The 24,307-nt window shown below is 43.0% G+C and overlaps 1 protein-coding gene across 1 annotated transcript in view; it reads right to left on the bottom strand.

The window, feature by feature from the left end:
* Positions 1-24,307, bottom strand: part of LARP4B (La ribonucleoprotein 4B) — a 109,481-nt gene that overhangs the window by 8,162 nt on the left and 77,012 nt on the right. The window contains exons 8-15 of the mRNA XM_075063380.1: positions 23,690-23,771; positions 23,398-23,607; positions 20,683-20,789; positions 19,797-20,051; positions 17,466-17,511; positions 12,716-12,880; positions 9,509-9,633; positions 2,389-2,497 (exon numbers count right to left, since the gene is read on the bottom strand). Of these exons, the coding sequence (XP_074919481.1) occupies positions 2,389-2,497; positions 9,509-9,633; positions 12,716-12,880; positions 17,466-17,511; positions 19,797-20,051; positions 20,683-20,789; positions 23,398-23,607; positions 23,690-23,771 (1,099 nt within the window). The remainder of the gene's footprint in view (positions 1-2,388; positions 2,498-9,508; positions 9,634-12,715; positions 12,881-17,465; positions 17,512-19,796; positions 20,052-20,682; positions 20,790-23,397; positions 23,608-23,689; positions 23,772-24,307) is intronic.

Consider the following 24,307-nt stretch of genomic DNA (forward strand, 5'->3'; position numbering starts at 1 on the left):
GCAGGTGCAATCGATGGCACTGCCGAATCGGCTGCATCTACTGCTGCTTGAAGAGAGGCTGTGGCCACTGCCTTGCCCTCTTCAAAAAGGTCAAGAACTCTTGTCTTGACTCCTGGGCAAAGTCCCTGACCTTGACCATTCAATGCCAAGTGTTGTAATCATACCGCTCCAGCAATGCTTGCTGATTGGTGATATGTAGTTGCAGACTGGCAGTAGAATACATTTTTCCATTGGCAGTAGAATACCAAAAATGTCGAGTTTCTTAGGGTCTTTATTTTTAGGGGTTGCGCTAGATTGCCCATCTGTCCTGTTCGTTGGCAGGTGAGACCACCAGTGACAATGGGGGTGTATGGGTGAGAGTACATGTATTCAAAGCCTTGGGCAGGGACATACTTTCTTCTCTGCCCTTTTAGATGTTGGGGGCAAAGAAGATGGCATTTGCCACAGTACTTTGAGTTTTAAACTATACAGAAGGAAAAAACTTGAAGAATCTAAGAACAAACACCACTAGGGAACTTGTGAAAGCTAGGAGCATTCCAACTGTCACAGGTGGTAAGTAGGAACTGAGAGAGTGTGGGGCTGGTGGCATCCAATATACTGGTGCACGAGCAGGACACTCCAGGAAGTTCCAAAACCGTTCCTTTGCATACTGCTAAGGGAAAAATTTCCAACCATCATGCACCTAACATGGAATGGACACGGGCAAGCACTTTAAGAAAAATTTTCCATTTAACCAGTTCTCTTTCCTCTTCTCAGATTATGACAGAAAAGGGCAGCAGTACCAAGAAAGAAGGGAGTTTGAAAAAAATGTTATTCATTTAAAAAAAAAATGGGGGGGTAATTTTTGTCGTCAAATCAAATACCTAAATATGGAGGAGGTGGTCATCACACCAGTGAGATCAAATTAGCATATTGCCCAAAGCAGAAAGGACAAATCGATGAATCAAAAGAAAACATGGATACTTGCATACAGCACCAGAGACGGCAAAAAAAGCAGTGAAATATTTGAAGATAACCCTACTGTCTGAGTTATTGACATGCCATCCAATTGTTGACAAGGCTCAAAAGTTATCAGATGATACTTGGAGTTCTGGATAAAATAAGTGCCTCAAGCAATGTTGCTTTTAAGGGTATGTCTACATGGCAATGCAAGTCCAGGGTTTAAACTCGGCTCAAATCTAACCCCTTCACTTCCATCTACACATAAATCCTGTTGATCCAGTGCTTAGACCCCAGTTTCCAGGACCCCTGGGGACAGAGGGTTCCAACCTGAGTCAAGCCAGCACCCAGGGTTCAAGCCCTACTGTTTTGCAATGTAGATGCAGCCCCACCAGATTTATGCTCTGGGAGACTGCCAAAAGTATCCCACAATCCCACAGACTAACTTTTTGTCCTCTGGACTGTCAAGTTTGGCGGACAGTCAAGTTTACAAACACACTGCACCATGAACAAAGGACCAGAGTGGCTACATTTTGGGAAGGTGCTAGGAAGTCTGAGATACGGGTTGTTGGACTCAGGTCCACATAATGCAATATAGATGGCAGAGCCCCAGATTGGGATCCGGTTTCAATTAGTAACCCAATGTTACAAATGAATGGAGATGCTCTAGCTCTAGGTTAACAAACCCAGGGTCTGCTAACTTGAGTTCTAACCCAACCCTGGGCTTTCATTTCAATGTAGACATTATTTACACATGTGCTTAAGGGTTTTAGTACACAGGCTCTGCCAACACCTACAAACATCCCCTTTTGTGATCAGTCAAGTTCACCATTACACACCTTGCTGTGCCTGGCGTACACAGGAAGTGCAGGTTTCAGTCTCTCTGATAAACATGTTAGGTTTGAGTGACCTCCAAAAACTCCACAAAGGTTTGGTGGGATAATGAATAGAGGTAATGTTGGGGAATCTGCGGAAGTAACAGAGGAAGGAGAGGCAGCAGGGAGGGGATGGAGTGAAACCCAACTAGGGGGAAGTGGGTTAGCAAATCATGAGAAGAGGAAACATGTTAGTTAAATGGTGCTCCTATATCAAAACTCTCTACTATGAACATAAAAAGATGACAATTGCCTAAATCGATGTTCTCTCTCCTTCCCAACTCCAGAACTGCACTTATTGGGGCTCAGGAAATAAAAAAAGCCACTCCACCTATGACTAACTGTTCCTTCTAATTCTTCACTGAGCTGAATTTTAATCATGGAAATGCAAAAATACTCTTGCCATTTTCCTGCAAGATGTTATACAGCTCTATTATTGCAAGTCATCAGAAGAGACCTGAGGCAATGGTAAAGATGCTGTAGGTACCAACAGACAAACAATGGAAATGCTGTACTGTTAATAAAATACATCAAGTGATAACACTTACAAAAGACAGCTAGCAATATCACTTACTATGGCAGTCCCATTGACTTGTACTGATTTACATGCAGTACTGAGCGTGGAAGAAAGTCTTTCCATACTTTGTGTCTCTCTCTGCTGCTTATCGACAACCTTGGAGTCACTGCAAGCACATATCAGAAAGTGAATCTCATGAAAAGCTATCTTCATGTTTGGAGCTTGAAAAGTCAACATGTGAGCAGATTACGCATCTAAGAGTACTTTTAAATCAGACTGATTTGGACTGCAAGAAAGTTACAGCTATCTGTTAACTGACAACTATAACAGCCTTTTACAAGTTAATTCGCTATACATTTTAAAAAGCATATTACAGTTTAATACACAACTTAAAATAAGGAACATGCTACAAATTCTAATTAAGTTTGTATTTGTTTAAAAATGGAGATAGACCAGGACATCAAAGCTCAGATTTTATCCTGCTATAATCCTAAGGTCTGATTCTGAAGTCTCCAGTAAAACAGGTTGTGACACACAGTACTTGGAAAATATTCTTTTATTGTATGCACAAAGTGATATTTAATATTGCTTTGGGAGTTAGTCTATGCACTCCTTTGTTCTTTAAGTGTGCGTATGTCTACAATGTAATGTACACCCAGGGTTAGAACTCAGACTCAATCTTACTCCCCTTCTGTCTACACACATATTGCACTAACGTAGGGCTCAGACCCAGGGTCCAAGAACCCCATGGGAGTGAAAGTTCAAGTCTGAGTCAAACCAGGACACATGGTTCAAACGCTATTGCTTTGCAGGGTAGGCACCACTAGACTCCTGCTCTGGGAGTCTGGCATAAGCAACCCACAATCCCATGGGCCGACTTTTTGTCCTCTGGACAGTCAATCTTGATGAAAAATGCTTACCTACCTTCTGTAACTTGTTCTATGAGATATGTTGCTCATGTCCATTCCATTTTAGGTGTGCATGTGCCCATGTGCACAGTTGGAGATTTCTTCCTTAGTGGTATCAGTAGGGCCAGCTGTGGTGCTCCCTGGACTGGTGCTCCCATGCAGAGGTATGTCAGGTGCCGCCAGCCCTGCACCCTCTCAGTTCCTTCGTGCTGGCAACTCTGACAGAAGGGTAGGAGAGCAAGTAATGGAATGGACATGAGCAACACATCTTGAAGAACAGTTACTAAAAAGGTAGGTAACCATTTTTTCTTCGAGAGCGCTTACTCATGGTGATTCCACGTTAGATGACTCACAAGCAGCATCCACGGAGATGGGCTTGGAGTTCACATTTTAACGGCTTGCAGTACTGTCCTACCGAGCCAGCATCGTCCCAGGCCTGCTGGGTAAGAGCATAGTGGGATGTAAAAGTGTGGATAGACGACTAGGTGGTTGCCCTACAGATGTCCTGGATAGGCACATGGGCCAGAAATGCTGCCCCCAGGAGGCCTGCACCCTGGTAGAGTCGGTGGTGACGATCACCAGGTGCGGCACCTTCGCTTGGTTGTAGCAGAAGCAAATGCAGGCAGTGATCCAAAAAGAAATTCTTTGAGTGGATACCGGGTGACCTTTCATCCTGTTAGCCACAGCGATGAACAATTGCATCTACTTATGGAATGACTTGGTCCTATCCACACAGAAGGCCAGAGCCTTCCTGATGTCCAGGGTGGGTAGCCTGTACTCTTCTTCTGACTTATGCGGCTTTGGAAAGAAGACCGGTAAGTAAATGTCCTCGCTCAAATGAAACTGAGCAACTACTTTAGGAAGAAAAGCCGTGTGTGGCCTTGGCTGGACTTTGTCCTTGTAGAAGATGTGTACGGTGGCTCCGAGGTGAGCACCTGAATCTTGGATACCGGGTGGACACTGCAACCAGGAACATGACCTTCCAAGAGAGGAAGAGACCCCAGGAAGCCAGGGGCTCAAAGGGAGGACCCGTGAGCTGAGACAGCACCAGATTCAAGTCCCATGGAGGGACAGGGTCTCTGACTGGCGGGCAGAGGCCACTCCAGGCCCTTAAGGAATTTGGCTGTGGTATCTTGAGCAAAAAAACCAGACCTACCCTAAAATGGCAGGTGAAAGGCTGAGATGGCCGCTAGATCAGTGGCTCACATTTTTTTTTTTTTTTTTTTTTTTTTTTTTTTTTTTACTGGCAACCCCTTTCACACAGCAAGTCTCTGAGTGAGACTCCCCTCCCTTACAAATTAAAAACACTTTTTTGTATATTTAACCCTATTATAAATGCTGGAGGCAAAGCAGAGTTTGGGATGGAGGCTGACAGCTCACAAACCCCCATGTAAAAACCTTGTGACCTCCTGAGAGGTCCCGACCCCCAGTTCAAGAACCTCTGCGCTAGACAGACCTTGATCGATGAGAGGGACAAACACTGGAGCTTGAGATGCAGGAGGTAGTCCAGAATAAACTGCAGCGAAGCCCACTTGGGACAAACATCTTTGTCCACCATCTGACAGGTGAACAGTCTCTACTTGGCCAGGTAAGTTGCTCTGATGGAGGGCTTCTTGCTTCCCAACAGAACGCACTGAACCTCTGCCGAGCACTGCTGCTCCTGTGTATTTAACAATGCAGCTGCCAAGCCATCAGTTATATTGCTGCCAGGTTGGGGTGCAGAAGACTGCCATGGTTCTGGGACAACAGGTCCGATCTGAGCAGTAGCTGGAATGGTGTTACCACCAAGAGGTCCAGCAAGAAGCTGAATTAGTGTTGGCGTGGCCATGCTGACGCTATGAGGATGATCCTCGCCCTGTCCTGTTTGATCTTCATGAGGACCCTAGGCAGCAACGGTACCGGAGGGAAGGTGTACATCAGATCCTCCGACCATGGGAGCAGAAAGGCATCAGACAGGGCTCCTCCTCCAATCGAGCAGAAGACTTGGCACTTCCTGTTCACATCCAGGCAGAAGAAGTCCACCCGGGGAGTTCCCCACCTGCGGGAGATGGAGCTGACCATCTCCAGATGAAGGGACACTAGTGGCAAGATGAGAATATCCTGCTGAGGTGATCTGCCAACACGTTCTTGGACCCTGGAAAATGAGTGGCTACGAGATGGACATGGTACTGTAGACAGATGGCTTCCTGGCAAAAGGTCGATGACCTGGTTCTGCCCATCCTGTTGATTGATATGTAGGGAACAATTGCGACCAATGATTTTGGAGGTTGAGACGGCCGAAGTGGGTTCCCCAGCCCAGGTCTGAGGCATCAGATACAAGGGTCAGCAATGAAGACGGGGTTGTGAAGGAAACACCTTCCAACAGTGACAATGGATCCTGCTACCAGATGAAGGACGCCAATACGCTGTCCAGAATCCTGACCACCGGGTCCCTGCTGTGCTGGCTGGGGACACAGACCGATGCCAGCCACACCTGGAGAGAACTGAGGTGGAGTAATGCATGCTAGACTATACAAGTACATGCTGCCGTGTGGGCGGTAGTGAGTAGGTGGGCTCACAGCCGCAATGAGGTCCACTATGGCCTGGAATTAAGACTTGGGGAGGAAGGCCATGGCCTGAGTGGAGTCGAAGACCACTCCGATGAACTCTATGCATTGTACCAGGGTTAAGATTGATTTTTTTCTCGTTTATCATCAACCCCAGGTTTCGACACGTGGAACAGACCAGGCTAAGATGCCTCTGCACCTGATCCACATACTGACCCTTTATCAACCAGTCATCGAGGTACAGGTATATTTGGACTCCCCAACATCACAGGTAAGCAGCCACTGGCACTGTACATTTTGTGAATGCCCTCAGGGCCGAAGAAAGACCAAAGGGCATCGCCGTAAACTGAAATGGTGCCATCCTAACATGAAGTGGAGGAAGCGCCATTGCCCTGGGAAGATTGAAATATGGAAGTATGAGTCCTTTAAATTGAGGGTGGCAAACCAGTTTCCTGCGTTCAGGGACAGGATTATGGAGACCAGGGAGACCATGCGAAACTTCAACTTCTGGAGTAACTTGTTGAGGCGATGCAGGTCTAAGGAACGGTCTGAGGCCCCCCCTTTGCCTTTGGAATTAGGAAGTAACGGGAGTAGAATCTTCTGCCTTCTATGTTTTGAGGAACCTTTTCCATTGCCCCCAGGTGCAGTATGTTTTTGACCTCCTGAATGAGGAGTTGCTCATGAGAAGGGTCCCTAAAGAGGGATGAAGAAGGGGGTAGGAGGGGTGGTCAGCTTTCAACTGAAAGGTGTAGCCCAAAGAAACCGTGTCTAGCACCCAGCAGCCCAAGGTGACATGGGATCTGGCCGACCAGAAAGGGCACAGGCAGTTGAGGAAAGGGAGGGTTGGATCCAGTACATTGGCTGGGGCACTGTCCTTGAGTGCACCCTCAAAATGACTGCTTCTGGCCTTCCTGACTTCTGGTAGGGTCAGGTTGGGCACCTGGGTGGGAAGAAGATGAGTAGCATCTCTGAAGCTCTTTGTCCTTGTTCTTTCTTCTGTAGGAGCCAGACCTGGGAGCCCTCTAGGACCTAGACTGTGGTAGAGGAGGCAGCAGCGGGTGGACTGCTGAGCGGTGTGCAAACCCAGGGATTGGAGGGTGACTCAGGAGTCCTTGAGACCATGGAGCCTAGAGTCAGCTCAGAAAAGAGCCCTGAATCCCCATGTATTGTGGTCTGCATCTCCTGGAATAGCCCAGAAGCCTGCAACCAGGAGCTAAGTTGTATGGCCACCGCCAACGCAGCCACCATGGCAGCCGAGTCCATCACGTTCCAGGCTATCTGGAGGACTCCATGGGCCACCATCATGCCTTCGCTCACCAATGTGGCGAATTCTTGGGCACCATCCTGTGGGAGGGCGTCCGTAAACTTACTGAGGATTCCACAGGTTAAAATTATAAAGTCCCAGCAGGGCCTGGGGGTCAGAGACCCTAAACCAGTGGTCTCTGTACTCTGGTGCCAAGGGAGCCCTCCCTGGCAAAGAAGAGGGTGACACCATCCCTCAGGCCACTCAACTGTCAGTTGTCTGTGGACCCTTCCACACCAGCAGTCCCCTGGACAACTTTAAGGAGCACCAGGCCTTTCTTAAACGGGTTGCAGAGAATCTGGGCTTGCAAATTGAAGAGGTCGCTGAACAGGCAGACCACCTCTTCAATGTCATCTCAGCCACTATACTGTCAAAAATTGTATTGCCTATCCACCCAGTGGTGATCAAAAAAGCCAAGCTCGTGTGGCAAAACATCCTCATCTATTCCGCCAACATCCCACAAAATGGAAAGGAAATATGTCCCTGCAAAGGGCTTTGAGTATCTGTATACTTATCCCCCCCCACAGCAAATGAAAGGGACAGACAAGGGCCACCTCAGCGGAATGGCCAAAACTAAGGATGCCAAGAGATTCAACTTATTTAGGAGAAAAGTTTTTTCAACCTCCAGCTTACAGTTTAGGGCAGTGGTGGGCAACCTGCGGCCCACGAGACAGTTTGTTTACACTGACCTTCTACAGGCAGGGCTGCCTGCAGCTCCCAGTGGCCCGTGCTCTGATTGTGGAACCAGCGGCACTTTGGCTGGCTTGTGATGATGCAGTCAGGGAGGGTTGGGAGTACTGGACCAGCATCACTGGCACCCCTCATGGATTCCAGTACTGCCATGTGGGGGGAGGGCGTGGGGACAGACCACTGCCTCTTCTGCATCAGCACTGCAGCTGCTGCCCCCTCAGTCTCTCATGTGGGAGAGGAGTTGCCCCACCTTGGGGCTAAAGTCGCAGTCCGATCCTAACCAGTGCCCCTCCAAAGACCATGGTGGGGCTGTCGAGGCCAGAGTCTGCTTACTGACCCCGGTAGGTGAATGATGGGGAGTAGCGCCACCTGCTGGAGGAGCAGTACTGCGGCAAGTGAACTTGCAAATAATATTGATGCTGAAGTCCTAGGTTAACAAAGCCAGGGTGTGCTAACTCAAGTTCTACTAAAATAGAGCATACATTTCAGGGTAAACATTACCTGCAAGATGGTTTAAAGCATGGGTGGGGCTGAAATAAAAAAATCAGTTGTGGGCCACACAGTCATGCAGAGGGATGCGTGCGCAGGCTCAGGGCTTCCCCTAGGCCAAGAGTGAGCAAACTTTTTGGCCTGAGGGCCACACCTGGGTGAGGAAATTGCATTCAGGGCCATGAATGTAGGGCTGGGGCAGGAGGTTGGGGTGTGGGAGGGGGTGAGGTGTGTGGGAAGGGGCTCAGGGCAAGGGGTTGGGGTGCAGGAGGGATGCAGCAGGGACTCAGGGTGCAGGGTGTCACAGGGGATTTAGGAGGGGGGGTTGAGGTGCGAGGTGCAGGAGGGGTTCAGGGTGCGGGTTCTGGCCAGGCACTGCTTTCCTTGAGCAGCTCTGGGGTGGCAGTGGCATGCATCGGGGCTTAAGGCAGGCTCCCTGCCTGCCCTGGCCCCACACCACTCCCAGAAGTGGCTGACACCAAGTCCCCGTGGCCCCTGGGGGTGGGGGCAGAGGGCTCCGTGCATCGCCCTCGCCTGTGGGTACCTCCCCTGAAGCTCCCATTGGCTGCAGTTCCCTGCTCCCAGTCAATGGGAGCTGCAGAGGATGGTGCCTGCAGGCGAGGGCAGCATGCAGAACCCTTTGCCTCCCCCTTTACCCCCCCGTCCCCCAGGAGGCACTTCCCCGATTGCCCCTGCACCTAGGGGCTGCTGGGACATGCTGGTCACTTCTGGGAACTGCACGGAGTCAATTGGACTTTTAACAGCCTGGCAACCCTAGCGTCCCACACTGTGGGGCAACCCAACATTTGCAGCTTCCAGCCCTGCAGGTTGGGGCGGGGAAGAGAGGAGAAAGAGGGCCCCTGAGGCTTAGGGCTTCTGGCTCATGGTGTGGAAACTTGCCGCAGGTCGGACAAAATGAAGCAGCAGGCAGGATGCGGCCCACAGCCCGTATTTTCCTCATCCCTGGCTTAAAGTATTCTTTATGCCATTTTATTAAAAACATTTACAGATATTAAGAATCAAGACTAAGCAATTTGTTAGCACCTATAAGGTTTGCACATTTATTACATGATAAACAACAAGCTAATGCCTTTTGCTTTATGTATAGTTCACATGAGATATTGTTACTCCATTCTTTGATTAAGGATTCTATAACTAGTTACACAGTGTACCTAACCTTTTGAAAATGCAAACTCTCGATTCAGAAAAGAATAATTATAGGCATGTAATTAAATCCTTACTCAGGAGACTGGGATGGGGAAGGAGACCTTTCAAATGTCCCAGACAGAGCAGGAGATGCTGGCAACAATGGCTCTCGAGGAATTCCTGATGGAATAGTGTTTGTACTTGCATCCACATTTAGGTTCTAAAGAACAAACCAAAACAGTATGTTTAAGCAGAGAAGTGTTAGGACTGACCTTGCTCTTGTAGGTTATTTACTTGCAAAGGAACAAGAAAACTACATGATTTACATATTAATTTATAGTGAACAGCCACAGATCAACAGGCTAATGCTGAAAATAAAGGAAGCTAAGTCAACTCTCTATTGCGGGGGGAGAAGGAGCAGCCATGGTTTGACCACGAAGATGGATCAGAGTCTCCCAACATCCTTTTCACCTTCAAAAAAGTGTTTATTCCTGGGCTTTGGTCAGATAGATCCAATGGGCACAGCAATACTTGGGATCCAACCGTAGGATCCTTACCTGAAGTACCTTCTTGTGTAGCCATTTGGAACCAATGACACCATGAAAAGGTGCTGTTCTTGGGCTCTGTCCCAAAAGCCTGACTTTTAGCTGGCGAAGCTTGTTTCAATGTCTCTTAATGCGGCACCTTGACAACAGAATCACTTCTTTCAACTTGGTATTTTGCAAAGGCAAGTTCTTGGTAAGTGTCTTATGGGCTTTGGTACCTTTTTGAGAAGAGCATGTAGGCATAACAGTCTTTAGAGAAGTGCTCTTACCCAAGGCATAAAGGGCCCTTTTAATGCCCATCTGAAGTGGGACGGACCACTGAATATGAAAAACACCTTAAAATTTTCCACTGCTCAAAAGACTGATCCTTCCACTTGGGCAAGGCCAAGAGGATCTACATATACTAAAATCCAAATAGCTGCAAAAGTAAAGAGATACTTTACCCATCCTAAAACCAGCTCTAACATAATAACCAATTACAAATATTAGATTTGTCCATCGAGACAGAAGGGAGAGGTTGGCTCTGTGACCATACTGGCAAGCAGAGAAGGAAAGTAAGGGGAGCAGAGTATGTGTACACAGGGGATTTTTTTTGTTCTCCAACTACCACTCAGAATTGGTTCCATGTTCATGTGGCTAGGCATGAGCTTCCTACAGTGGGGTCTGTAGACAGACAATTCCATGAAGGTGAACAGTAATCCGTGAGGTGGTTATTATTCAGATATCATACTGACTATGCAGTTTCTCTGAACAAAATCAGTTTTGCACTTTAGTGAAAACAAAATCAGGAGCAGCTGCATGGAGCACATACATAGTCCGTGTTTAGGAATTAACTAGAGAAGAGTACCACTCTGCACCCACAATTACATGGGTAATGGCTTGATCCTGCAAAGCACTGAACATCCTGGCCCAAATCCAGCATAGCACTTATGCACATACTTAACTATAATTATATGAGTAGTCTCAACAGAAGCATATGATGGATTTGGGCCTGAGTGCTCAACTCCTTACATGATTGAGCCCTAAAATTTCATGGTTAGAGAACACAGACACAATATGGGTGATTTAATATCTTTTATTGGCCCAACTTCTGGTGGTGCGAGACACAAGCTTTCAGGCTTATGCAGAACTCTTCTGAAATAGTTTCCCAAGCTATACTTAGAGGAGGAGTACGGTGCATGATGAAATGACTGGATATCTAGGTTCTGTTCCTGTCTTTTACATAAGAACAGCTATACTGGGTCAGACCAAAGGTCCATCTAGCCCAGTATCCTATCTTCCGACAGTGGCCAATGACAGGTGCCCCAAAAGGAATGAACAGAACAGGCAATCATCAAAGTGATCCATCCCCTCTCGCCCATTCCCAGCTTCTGGCAAATAGAGGCTAGGGACAAGATCCCTGTCCATTCTGGTAAAATTTTCAAAAGAGACTGAGGGCTGGTCTTCAATATCCTTACATATGGCCAAAATGCACAGACAAGTTGGTGGAAAAGTGTGTGTGTGGGGCAGTGGGGAGGAGAAGGATGAGGAAAATGGGTGAAGGTGATATAGAAGCCACTTTTGCACTGTTCTGTAAATGGCTATACCCCTCGTTAGAACAACTTTAGGGCTTCTTTAACTGACACCATTAGCAGCATCAGTGAGCAGAAAACATAACCAAGGATTGCTACGACATAGGGCACTTCCCCAACCACAACCCCTTTCCCACCCACCCTAATACGGTAGTAGTAAGGAGGATACAGTGGAAGAGAGGGAATATTGTGTAAGCCCCTTTATGATGCGCTTTACCACTAGTGGGTCACCCTTACACCAAGGAAGGTGATCACCCCTGAGCTAGTTACACCAGTTTTGTAAATAGTCCACAGCAACCCTCCTGCACCGGAAGATCTGGTTATATTATAACTGGGAATCAACATACAGTGTTGATAAAGTTGCAACAAAAATAAAGCAACCAAATCTAAACTGAAAGATTGATGGAACAGACTTCCACAACCCAGACTCTTTGATAGTCCCTGTGGAATTAAATCTCTCTCGGAGAGCACCCTGGGCCCACAGATTGCATTCTTTAGGACTCTGTCCTCTGCACTATCTATGAGCAGCTAGAGAGCATCAACTCTGAATTACATCTCTAGCTGCATCCTGAAAGCATGGTCTGCCAGGTCATTTTGGTGTATTTTTACAGTCTCCAACTGATCTCACACATCAGCTCTTGGATTCAATTGGTTTAGCAATACTACTTATTTCAATTAACAAGCCCAGTGTTTAGAGAGAGTTTCCAGGCTCTCTCCTTGTATTTCAGAGATTGAAAATATGTTTTCCCCACCTGCAGCTGTTTTGTAGGTGTTTTAAGGGGAGAAAAAAAACTGACAACAAAGCAAATTATGAGCAAATTGTGGTGTAAGATTATCTTTCACTTAACGCTCTCAAAAAAGTAACAAGTAGTAACCTGATGCAGCTGGGAACACTGAAAAAAGTGATATCTGTTTTCATCACTAGCAACTAATTAGAAATAGTTACTCTGGGGCACCAATACTCCACAGCACCTCATTTATCCTTCAACAAGGAGGGTGCATCCTTCCAACCAACTACTAGGATGAGACTGGAGATGACAGCAAAGGAGTTATACACCAAACAACTACAGTTTTCCATGACCTACATAAAAGCATGGTTACGTTCTACTTGAATTATGTTTTTACTGCATAAGCCACTGAATTTGAAACAAGGAGGCATGTAAAGCAGTAAACTCAAACTACTCACTCTTTCCTTTGACGTTCCCATTATGACACTGGACAGTCTGTTTTCAAACAAGTCTTCAGTCTTCATATTGCCTGCAGCCCCAGGTAATGGAGGGAAGCTGGATAATCCCAATTCAAAACTAGGAGATGGAGGCTTTGGAGGTGGTGGAGACTGCGTTTGACCTCTCTGTAACAACAGAAGTGTGACATTATGAAATCAGACTACAGTTAAGGAAGATTGTGGGATTCTGATACAAAACTATTAAGCACCAAAAATAGGAAAGACCAAGGCCTTAATGTTACTCAACGCTGGATCCCTAACAAGATTTAAATCTGACTAAAAGGTACAATGGGAAGTGAGGAATATAAGCCCTATTTATACACACAAGCTGTACTCCTTTAACTATACTTGAATAGTTACTGAGTTACAAGTGTGGATGCAGTTATTCCAGTATAACTTATGTCTGTAGAGGAAGGGGAATAAGCTCTATCACTACAGAGGACCTTTATACCGAGAACTGTCTCTACACTAGCAGCTTTACTGGTGCAACTATTTTGATAAATAAAAATCGCCATCCCGATCCAAAATAGTTATACAGGCACAAAGTCTACTGGAAGACCAGGCCATTTGCTGAACAGTGTTTAGTAGCTTACTTATGCACTGTCTGTCACACGACAGTGTAGAAATAGAAGCTTATTTCTCCCCATCAAGTCACTATTTTAGAAATTATAGGACTTAATACAAAAAAGTAAAAGTTACACAGCAAAACTTCATTTGTCCAGGTAGTTTCAGTGAAAAAAAAACCAAACACACACCACAGGAGTAACTGAACTTTGGATTATACTCAAGCAGAGTACAATTTCAGAGACAGAAAAAGTAACAAAAGAAATCTCCTTTGCATTTTTGTGGAGGGTGATTTTTTATGCGTTTATAAATTACATCTAGATTGAGGAGTAACAACTGTTTTATACTATATTGTACTTCTCCTCCTTGAATTCTGGTATATACCTTGTAAACAAGGAAATAATTGAATTGTTTTGTGACTGCTCAGGCCTGTTTCAGGACAGGAACTGAGACATGCCCGTAATGGTTACCTACTCTGACAGGAGAGTTGCTTAAGCAGTGACAGTTTAAGAGTCACCTCTGCACAGTCACTTGTGGAACCGGCATCTCCTGGCATTGAACTGTGAAAGGTGGGCCCCTCACCCCTCCTTTCACCTTCTCTCAGGAGGATTCCAGGTGTATAAAAGAAGAAATGGCCCCATCCACCCTGTATTTCCTTCCATTACCAGCTGCCTAACTCTGGGACTCAAGTGAATATTCTTACTCCCAACCTAAAGAAACAGCTTTTAACTCCAGAATGCCAGTGTGGAACTTTCATCTTCTACAAAGTTCACAAACCTTCAAGAGGCTGGATAAAAAGGTGAACCACCAAGTTCACCATTTGGAAATATTATTGTAGATCAGGGAGATTGAAACATTATCCTGATGAGCATGTTACCTTGACTTTATACATCTGGAATCACCTGAGTGACTCTGGAATAAGTAAGTATCAAGAAGGGGTAGCCTCTTTATAATCACAGAGCATCCTGGCCCTGATGCAGGTCCCAGATGTAATCTGGATAAAGTTAGCAGGTACCTAGCTAAGGAACCAGTCTGTGAACCAGTCTAAGTATAGACATTGAATGACTGATGTCTGAGACCGATAGGGTCAGGACAGCACAGTACTCTTTCTTGATTTAAAAAGAAATATCCCATGGATGCTTGTGGTTAATTGGGTGAAAACAGCAGGACTGAAGTCTGTCCTGTGAAAATATGTCAAATATATGCCAACATTGCCTTAAAGGTGGCCATGTCCATGTATCGAACGGCTGAGGTAAACCACTACACACCAGTAACTCCATAGAACTGTTGTTCTTAATCTCAACTGGGAATCCCAGATTTACACATTAAGTATTTTCCCACTGGACACTCACTACCTGAGCACTCAAGTTCTGGTAAATTTAACACAGTATGATATTGCCACTGTGCTCTATCATACAAAGATCTCATTAGTGTCTGAAATCAGGTTTGTTTTTTGGTGTGGTGTTCCCTCTGAAATCCATCTCATTTCACCCCGGGCCAACTTTAGACGTACCTTAGAGGCTTTTTCTCTTCTAAGATGTTTTTAGAGCTGAAACAAATTACAATCAGAGTTCTGACTCATTTTAATAGGTGTTCCAGTTATACCACTGATACTGCATCTTTATTTGAAACAGATTGCCTGCTATACTTAGCAGATGAAGGCAGCCCAAGGTCTTCCTGGACCTGCAGCAACAGAGATTCCAGGACTAACGCAACGGCAGTGCAGCACCCAAGAGTCCAATCCAGTCAGAATCAAGATTTTTGATGCCAAAGCAGTGGGGTCTGAAGAGCAGCTGTTCAACTTTTTTTTTTTAAATATATTTAAATTGCTTTCTTCTAGAAGCCTGCAGGATTGTCCGTGTGCAGCTGACTGCATATAAGCAGGACAAACATACAGCTACAGTGATCCAACAATGGCTGATGATAGCAAAGACTACTTCAGAAAAGGTCTTAAGTGTTGCTTGGTTTCTGAGACAGGCCATAGTGTTTGTAAACTAGATGTCTCCAAGCAATAATAGTCTTGGACTGTTTCAAAGTCACAGCACCAGCACATGATTAGAAAAATCAGACATTTCCAGAGCCATTAAGTGGTGCAGGACTGAATGAGACTTGATAGGTACAAGAGCCACCTCAAATCTGGGCCCAAACATAGCTTACAAGGTTTCAGTGATGTCATCCAGACATGTTGGTTAGGGAACTGAGCTGAACAGTTTTAGAGCAGAATAAGGTCAAGGTCCTACTGGGGAGTTGGTGTCAGAAATGCCATCTTAGCTAGTAAAGCTGATGCTGGACATCTGATTTCAGAATTGGTCAACTGGCCCTGAATAGCCACTGCCATGAGCAGGAGTGAAGGAGCAGGAGAGCCATTTCATGACGTTGTCCAGACAGTACCCGTGCCTAAAGGCAGGGTCGGCTCCAGGCACCAGCATTCCAAGCAGGTGCTTGGGGTGGCAATCTGCAAGGGGCAGCAGTCCATGTGTTTTTGCCCCCAAGCAGCAAGTCGAATTGCCGCAGCGGAGGGCAGGGGCAGTCTGTGTGCCATTAGGGCAGCACGCGTGTTCCCGCGGCAATTCGGCAGCAGCTTCTATGTTCAGCTGTCCACGGCGGCTGAAGACAGAAGCTGCCACCGAACTGCCGCCGCTGCGGAAATGCGCGTACTGCCCTAATGGCACACAGACTGCCCCCACTGTCAGCGGCGGCAATTCAGCACGCTGCTTGAGGTAGTGAAAACAATAGAGCCAGCCCTGCCTAATGGGTACCATTTCTTCTTTGTTCTTCTAACTGAACAAACCTGTACCAACCTGTCAATCTAAAATGTAAGCAAAAGAAAGCGAAGCAACAAAGACACCATGTGTAATCCAAGACTGTTGTACACTTGGCTGCTAAAAAAACAACTGAAGGGCAGCTGGGCCCATTCTTCCTTTTATACCATTTGAATTTCTGGAAGGGGCTTTAACAGAAACAGACCCTGCTGTCTAGAAGATTCCACAGCTCAATGCCACGAGGCACCAGTCCCACAAATGGGACTATGCAGAGGCCACCTCCTTTAGTGAAGATCTGCAGTAATGTCAGGAAGAAAAAAATGTACATCATAAAGGAAAAAAATGATGGTGAAACTTCATGAAGTCATCTACCAAGAAACTGTGTTGCTACAGTAGTCAAATGGGGTATGGCAATGAAGTTTTAAATAAGTGAATTGAGGGAAAGGCTGCGGGTATAAAGTTAAATCAAATCTCAGGTCCCACAAAAGAGTTACACCAAAAAATAACTTTACAATCAGTATCTGTAAGCCAAAGCTTTTCACACTTCAAATCAGATATTTTATTTGTGCCTAAAATTAGTTGTATTAAGTTACAAATTAACAGCATTTTTTGGTAACTTGCAATACTGTTAGTGCAGGCCACATTCAAGTCCTACTCCTTGATTTTTATGTAAATGGCAACTATGCTCATAAACCACACATCGTAAAAGGAGCTCACTAGTGTCTGAAATCAGGTGTTTTGTGTGGTGTTCCCTCTGAAATCCATCTCATTTAACCCGTTGCCAACTCTAGAAACACCTTAGCGGCCTCTTCTCCATAAAGATGTTTTTAGAGCTGAAACGTTATACAACAATCAGAGTTCTGCCTCATTTTAATAGGTGTTCCAGTTATACCATTGATACTGCATATAAATTAATCACTAAGATATCTAATTCTTTAACTCTTAATTCTACTATGGTGCATTAGTGATTTTCAAGTTCCAAATGAGGTATATCTGAATCTCAAGGAATCCTTGTACTTACCTTGTCAACTCTTCCTGGAAGTTTAAATATACAAGCATTCAGCCAAAGTAGTAAGAATGGGGGTAAGGTGGTATTTAAAAAACCTGGCATTTCAAATTCTCTCAAACCTTCTGCATTAATCATCATATCTGGGGGGGTAGGGGTGAGACATTTGGTGTTCATTACGTGGTGTATTCTAATGTGGATTTAGATGTATTTTCCTCAACAAAAAACAGGCAGTTATCTGTAGTTTACTATTAGAATACATGTTTTCTTATATAACATCTTATTTAAGCCTGGTCAGTCATTCTTCATGGTAATCTTGATATCAAGTTGTTTTGTTATCCATATTTTACTTATAGATTAATTATGATCCAACACTCACTGTAAACTTGTCCTCCCTTTTCTTTCGATAGCCATATGAATTTTTCCTAGAAAAGGAGAACATACAATTAACATTAGAACTTTGCCTAGATGGGATATAAAAATAAATTTATATTTGAATTACATTATTACAGTCACCCTCATCCTAGAGGCTTATTATACAAGTCATTATTTTAGAGACAGTGACTAGTAAGGATTAAAGAGGAAACATGATTGAAGAAAAGCTCACGCTAGAAGAAAGGCACGAAGTTTACAAAAGGCAAAACTATCTCCCTACCCCTTTTTTTTTTTTTTGGTAAGTGAAAGAATTCCCCTGTTCAAAGTACAACTCTATCTAAAACTATGAGGAAGTCTCAGGGACACCCAAAACCATCCAATAAAAAAAAGGGATGAATAATTTTTAGGAAATATATATATATATATATATATATATATATATATTTAGGAGATTATTTAGTACTGGCTGAAAAACAGCTTATTTGCAGGAAAAAGATTTAGTTACCTAGCTTTTGTAACTGTTGTAATTCAAGATGTATTGCTCATGTCCATTCCAAGACCCACCAGCCTGCCGCTCTGTTGGTGCAAAGCCGGGAACATGGAACTGGAAGGGCAGCGAGTTGGCAGGGCCCTATATACGGTGCCATGGAGATGTCCGAGCAGACCCAACGGGTACTGCTAGGGGAAAGAGCTTCAGGCTACTGTGCACGAGGCGCGCACACACTTATTTGGAACTGACATGAGCAAGCACTTGAAGAACATGTATTTTATCTTTAGCTTTTCATTATATCTTTCCAAAAAGACTAAGGTAACAGCAATTATGATGCTTTATTAATATAACGTCTATGTATTAAGAAAAAAATTAGAAACTCACTAGGAAATATCCTAGAGAGTTTTATCCCATGCCAAACGCATCAGAATGTAAATTCTAACACACTTGTTAATTCTTTCATCTACATTATAGATGTTAACATATCGTTCACAACTTAAGTCTCTTTTAGAAAAAGAAAAACATGTCCAGATATAGTTCTTTTGCATACAACACTAAATGATTTAATACAGAAGTTCTTACTTTTACATTTAAAATACTCATTTTTATTTAGTGAAAAGGCAAGGTAAATTTGACTTAAGTTTTTTTGGAAAGCTGAAGTCAACATTCCATAATTAAAGCTACGATTTAGTCATGGGTATTTTTAGTAAAAGTCATGGACAGGTTATGGGTAATAAACAAAAATTCACAGCCTGTGACCTGGCGGGAGGGTACCAGGGGATTACTGATGGGGGAACAGCCTGGGGTCCGCTGCTGGAGCAGCAGCTGGTGTGGTTGTCCCCTGAGCCAACTGCTTGGGTGGCCCTGCGGTCAGCCACACTGGCCCCTGCACAAGTCATGGAAGTCACAGAGTCACAGAATCCACTTCCACAATCTCTGTGCGGGACACAGAGCCCTATTCACAATTCAACTGGTTATTGATAAGGAAGAGTGATAGCTTCCTTTTGCCCTCACATTACTTTAAAATACAATACTAAAAGCACAATTAAAAAAATGGCAGTGTGATTTTATGTATCTCAATGTCTTCCATATCAAATCTGCTAAATCTGTAAATTAAAAATTGCTTCTCTAACTCCCAGCCCTGCCAACTTCACCTGGGAACTAAAATGTAAACTGGAGTTTTTCCTTACAGCACAATAGATCCCAGAGTCCAAAATGTGCCCTCAGTTACTCTTATGCAACATTATGTTCTTTGCATGACATAGGCATAAATGAAACCATGATTTGGTTCTGCCACTGAAAGTTAGTTAACTATATTATGTGTTAGCTGGGATACAATCCTGCTCACATACTCCTAGGTGAATTATCTACAGTATTAGACTGAGTGCAAAGTGTTAACTATTTCACTCAATCTAGCAGTTATGACTGAACACACAGTAAGCAGGACCAGCTGAAAGTGCCATTTTTAAATAGTCACTTAAGAAAACCAATGCACTTAAACTGGGCCCCCATTTAAATATTTCCTGGAGATTCTATAAGCCATAACACGTTATATAGTTTTAGAAAACCGATGATTTTAGCACAAGTCAAAAACGAACATGAAAGTAGTAAGAACTTCAACATTTTACAGACACAACAGGTTACTGCCGTTATTTAACATTAATGTATTGTTTAATCAACTGAATATGTTCAGAGAAAAAAATTCTCAGAGCCTTAATTATATTGCAAAGACATAGCTATAGTTAAATATTGATCTTTTAATTTTACACCTGTGCATACAAATACATTCTCAGAAGCAGATCACACCATAGGGTATTTATACAAACCACCGTTAAAAACACTCACCTTCCTCTTCCTAAGCCAGGGGAAGAGTCAATATTAGTCTGTTCCATTCGTCCAGTTCCTATATCCCTCTTGGTATAATTTGTAGTAGTATTTTGCATCCGTGTCCTGTTTTGCCCTGGCTGCCTTGTCTGTGGACTCCTGACACCATTAATTAAACGATCAGCAGAAAAGTTGAATATTGTAGGACTGTCTAGAAGCCCAGGTCCTCTTTCTGCACTGGGTATGGTGTGCCGTAGATGTGATTTGCTAGGATTCCTACAAATCGGGAATACATTGTATTAAAAAGTGGTTATGGGGAACTGCTTAGCACTTTGTTGTATATTTATATAATCCCTATAAACTGATCATCCTCTTAAAAAGAGATGGATTTTCATTTGGATACATGTGAAGTATTTTTAGCAAAATTAAACCTTGGAACTTCTATTTTAACTTAGTGCTTGACAAACTTAAATATATAACAAATCTGCTGATAATTATATTTCAAATAGTGTAATTGCAGCCAAGGACTTCATGAAAGGCATTCCAAATAGAGTATTCTCAGAGCTGAGGTGGCAAGCCAGTCCAGAAAAACAATTTTAGTAAGCTGCATTACAGAAAGATCCAAATTCCCACTGAAAATGTTAAGAAGCCAAACTCTAATCATGCACCTAGCAGACCAGTTCAGAGCTATGAGGCAGCAGTGCAATCACTTTTAATATTGCTGAGTCTTTATGTTGATATCAGTAAGTATCATCTGGCCATATTTAATCTTAAAGCAAGTTTAATTTAGTATGCACTTTGCAAGCTAAAGTTTTTTTTTAAGCTATGAAGAATAAAGTAACTTGCACAACACCTGGAATACAGATATTTTAAAAATATATATATATTTTTATTTGGTTGAACTTGCCTGCTTCTGGGAGGATACTGTCTGAGTGAAGTCAATGGAGAAGCAGGGGGCTTGAAGGCTGGTGATGTAAACCCATTGATAAATCCAGCATTGGGAAATGGTGTTACCTGGAGAATAAAAACATTGTGTGGACATACATTTATAGATTACATACTATATAACCAAACTGAATGTTTATCTTCAGAGTGGAAAAATACTTGTTTATAAGAAAGGTCTTGAATCTCCACAGGTTTGTCAAGATGGTAACTATGGTATTCCTTAAAGAAAGATAAATTCGGAGGTTAATTCTCTTTATTTCTAAGATCTAGTCCTCTTTGCTTGTTCTGAATGTCTAAAGTTATTTTTAAACCTATATCCCATGTCATTCTACGCAGGACAGTATTCCAAAAAGGATTTCTTCGTTTTTAGTTTAAGATTATGTGAAAATTTAAGATTACTTCTTACAATGGCACAAGCACCAAGAAAATTGTCTTTTCTGCCTAATTAGTTCAAAGTAAAGTTTGCTGCTCCAAAAAAAAAACAAAAACAAAAAACAAACCAACCACCACCACTGAATGTGTTAACAGTAAGACCATAGGCTCAATTAATAATTCTCAGCTTATCTTGCTGATGCAAGTAACTTTCAAACAGCTATGAAAAGAGGACCACATAAATGCTTAACAGTTTCAAGTCCTTCTCAAAGAATTGGAGGCTACATTATGTCAACCAAACGCCCTCATCCCCCCCCCGCCCCAAAAGCATTATCTGGAAATGCAAAGAGCATCACAAAACATTGACAATTGAAATTTAACAGTGGAGTTTTCACACCACAACTTACTGTTAGCATAAAATAATATGCCAGCAAACAGGCCATCATCATCAAGGGATTAAAAGTGACACTGTTCAATACTTTAGGCTTCAAATTTAGGTAATTAAAATTTTTTACAAAGTCTATTAATAGATGTGAAGATTCAGTGAAAAAGGCTTGCGCTGAAGTTACAGCATTTGTAATCCAAACGCTGCAACATGGCACTAGTTGTGAAGAACCAGCAAGTCAAGTATTTTTTATTGTCCAAACTGAGTGAAATGCATGAGGTCAATCAATGTAATTCAGGTTATTCAAATCAATCTTTAAGAGATGGTACTGATCATTTAAAAGACTTTCCTCAGAAGAGCCCTTAGTTTGAAAACATTTCATATGATAGTTATTTTCCATTCAGGGAATGTCTTTTCCTTCTAATTCTAAAGGAACCGTCAACATGTTTTTATTGACTTTGACATAACCAGTGATACTGTTGGACAACAATAATGTGACCATGTTTGAAAGTGGTACAATTACTGCTGTTACTGAGTCTTCATTTGTCCACATGTCAAAAAAAACCAACCCCCCCCGCCCCCCCCCAAAAAAACAAGTTTCTAGGTGTTAATCAGGACATGGGTGTCTAGAGATGAACATGCACTCCAAATCTCCTCCCCATTCTATAGCTCCCTTTAAACACTAACTGTAAAGGGTTCTGGCTGCTTTCCCTATGTGTCAAATGGGCTCACCATAACTTTTAATTATCTTGCCTTTCAATACACAGGGAGTTCGTTCAAGGAGACTTTAATCATTTGCCAAGATTTCTAAATAGTCTCTTTTTAATTTTGATCACTACTAGCCTAGTTTATTTTACCCTCAATTAAAGAGGGATGTGGCGGTGGGAGGATCGTTCCACTTGTGACAACCCTGGCCCCCACCAATCAATGACACTCCACAGCCCGTGAGTGCACAAAAAGCTGCATGCATGAATACAACTGGCCAAACAAGCAGCACAAGTGGAGAGCGGAGCTGGCTGAAGTAATTCTGATATGGCACTAAGTCACACATTGCTTTTCTTCGCGTATATACAACATGCCTCAGGTGGCCCATGACCAGGATTCATCACCGAATTTGGTCTGCTGGTTGGATCATTAGCTTCCCTGACTGGGCTGCGTACTGACAGGAAGTGTGACATGAACGCTGATGCAAGAGTAAGTGGGGAGGAGGAAAGGGTGTAGAATACAGAGAATGTGGGGTCTGTCAAGTAGCTAATGTGACTGCACTAGCAACGCAGACTTAAGGCTGCTGCTAGTTTTGAATATAGATAATGTAAGATTTCTTTAAATCAGTACTTCCTTAGAGATTATCAACAATGCTTAAACCTAATAATAAAGATGTTAGTTTTGCAACTGTCAGGATGTGTCAAATAGGGCAATCCTGCACATTAACCTTGCAAGAGAAAAATCTTAAATTTTAAACTAATGTGTGCTAGATTATCCCCTTTCAGCTAGCCTTGTTAGGTGCTTTCCACACATAATATTGAAGTGGATTTATAAATATACTCATACATATATGCTATGAAGATTACCTTTCAAAAAGTATTTAATAATATTACTCAGAGGAGGATTCTTAAGTGTCTAACCTTTAGAACAAAAACCCTATTTGAATTTGAAGCATGAGGAAAGTACCTTCTGAATCCTCCCTTTCTAAAAAAGGAAACCAGATGCCTCTTTCAAAGAGATGCTCTCATACTCCAAAATATGGACTGCCAATGTTCACTTTCAAGAAAAACCCACACCACATACAATCAGAAGAGTGGAACTTAGATTGTGACCTCTCACATGCAGTCCTTCAAACTGAATGCTAAACACTCTTCCTTAAACAATTAAACATGCAGCAGCTGTAGACAAATGCTTCTCATACTCCTAAACACTTACCAATGTTGGATCAAGATAGCTGTGTGTAGTAGACCAGGTCTGTGGGGCAATTAAGCTGTACAGGGGAAACTGTTGTTGGGGACTGTATACTGGAGGTAAATAAAAGGATGCTGTATAACGCTGTTGCGTGTAGAGGTTCATGTCCAGAGGTCTATATCCATTCTTTGGCAGAAACGTATTTATAGCTATTGCCTTTGCTTTTATCCTTGCCTGCAAGATAGATTTAAATTACTTAATTACACCAACCTATTATGTTAATAGTAAATAAAATAGTACAAACAGCTTTATTTACCTTAATTGGTTTTCCTTGGAAAGTTTTCACTTCTTCTCTAAGGTATCTGTAAGCCTTATAAAATTGACATTTGTAAAAAAAGCTGTCAAATATCCATTATAAATATTAATTCAACACAACTAGTGTTAAAGGGAGTTTTGGCAGACCAAGAACTATTGCTATATTTGAAATATCACCAGTACTAGAAGGAGGTAAGTAATTGTATAAAACAGTCAACGCAAGTTAGAACACTTCAGTCATTGAAGTAAATTTGATATAGAATCATATAACTTTTTAAAAAAGGCATTTAGAAAGTCTAAAGCAATATTTTATTTCTTCAGATAGGGTGATGCTTCAGGATATGCTACAGAATATCACCATTTGTAGTAAAAAAAATATTTCACAGAAACAAAAACACATGCACACAGCATAAAGTTCTTACTGGTTATGTTTACTTAACATCAGACTTCTGATATTACTAACTGGAGGTTTAGCAGTATTTCTTTGACCAGAAATGTTCACCAAAAAATTATGTATGTATGCATTTTTGCCCACCCTGATCTGCTATTGCCCTGAAGCATTCTAAAGACTAACATTTTACTTCTGAGAAAAAAAAAAAAAGTTGTTACCTGCTGTGCA

The sequence above is a fragment of the Chelonoidis abingdonii genome, chromosome 2 (assembly GCF_003597395.2).
Source record: "Chelonoidis abingdonii isolate Lonesome George chromosome 2, CheloAbing_2.0, whole genome shotgun sequence".
In the NCBI taxonomy this organism is placed as follows: Eukaryota; Metazoa; Chordata; order Testudines; family Testudinidae; genus Chelonoidis; species Chelonoidis abingdonii.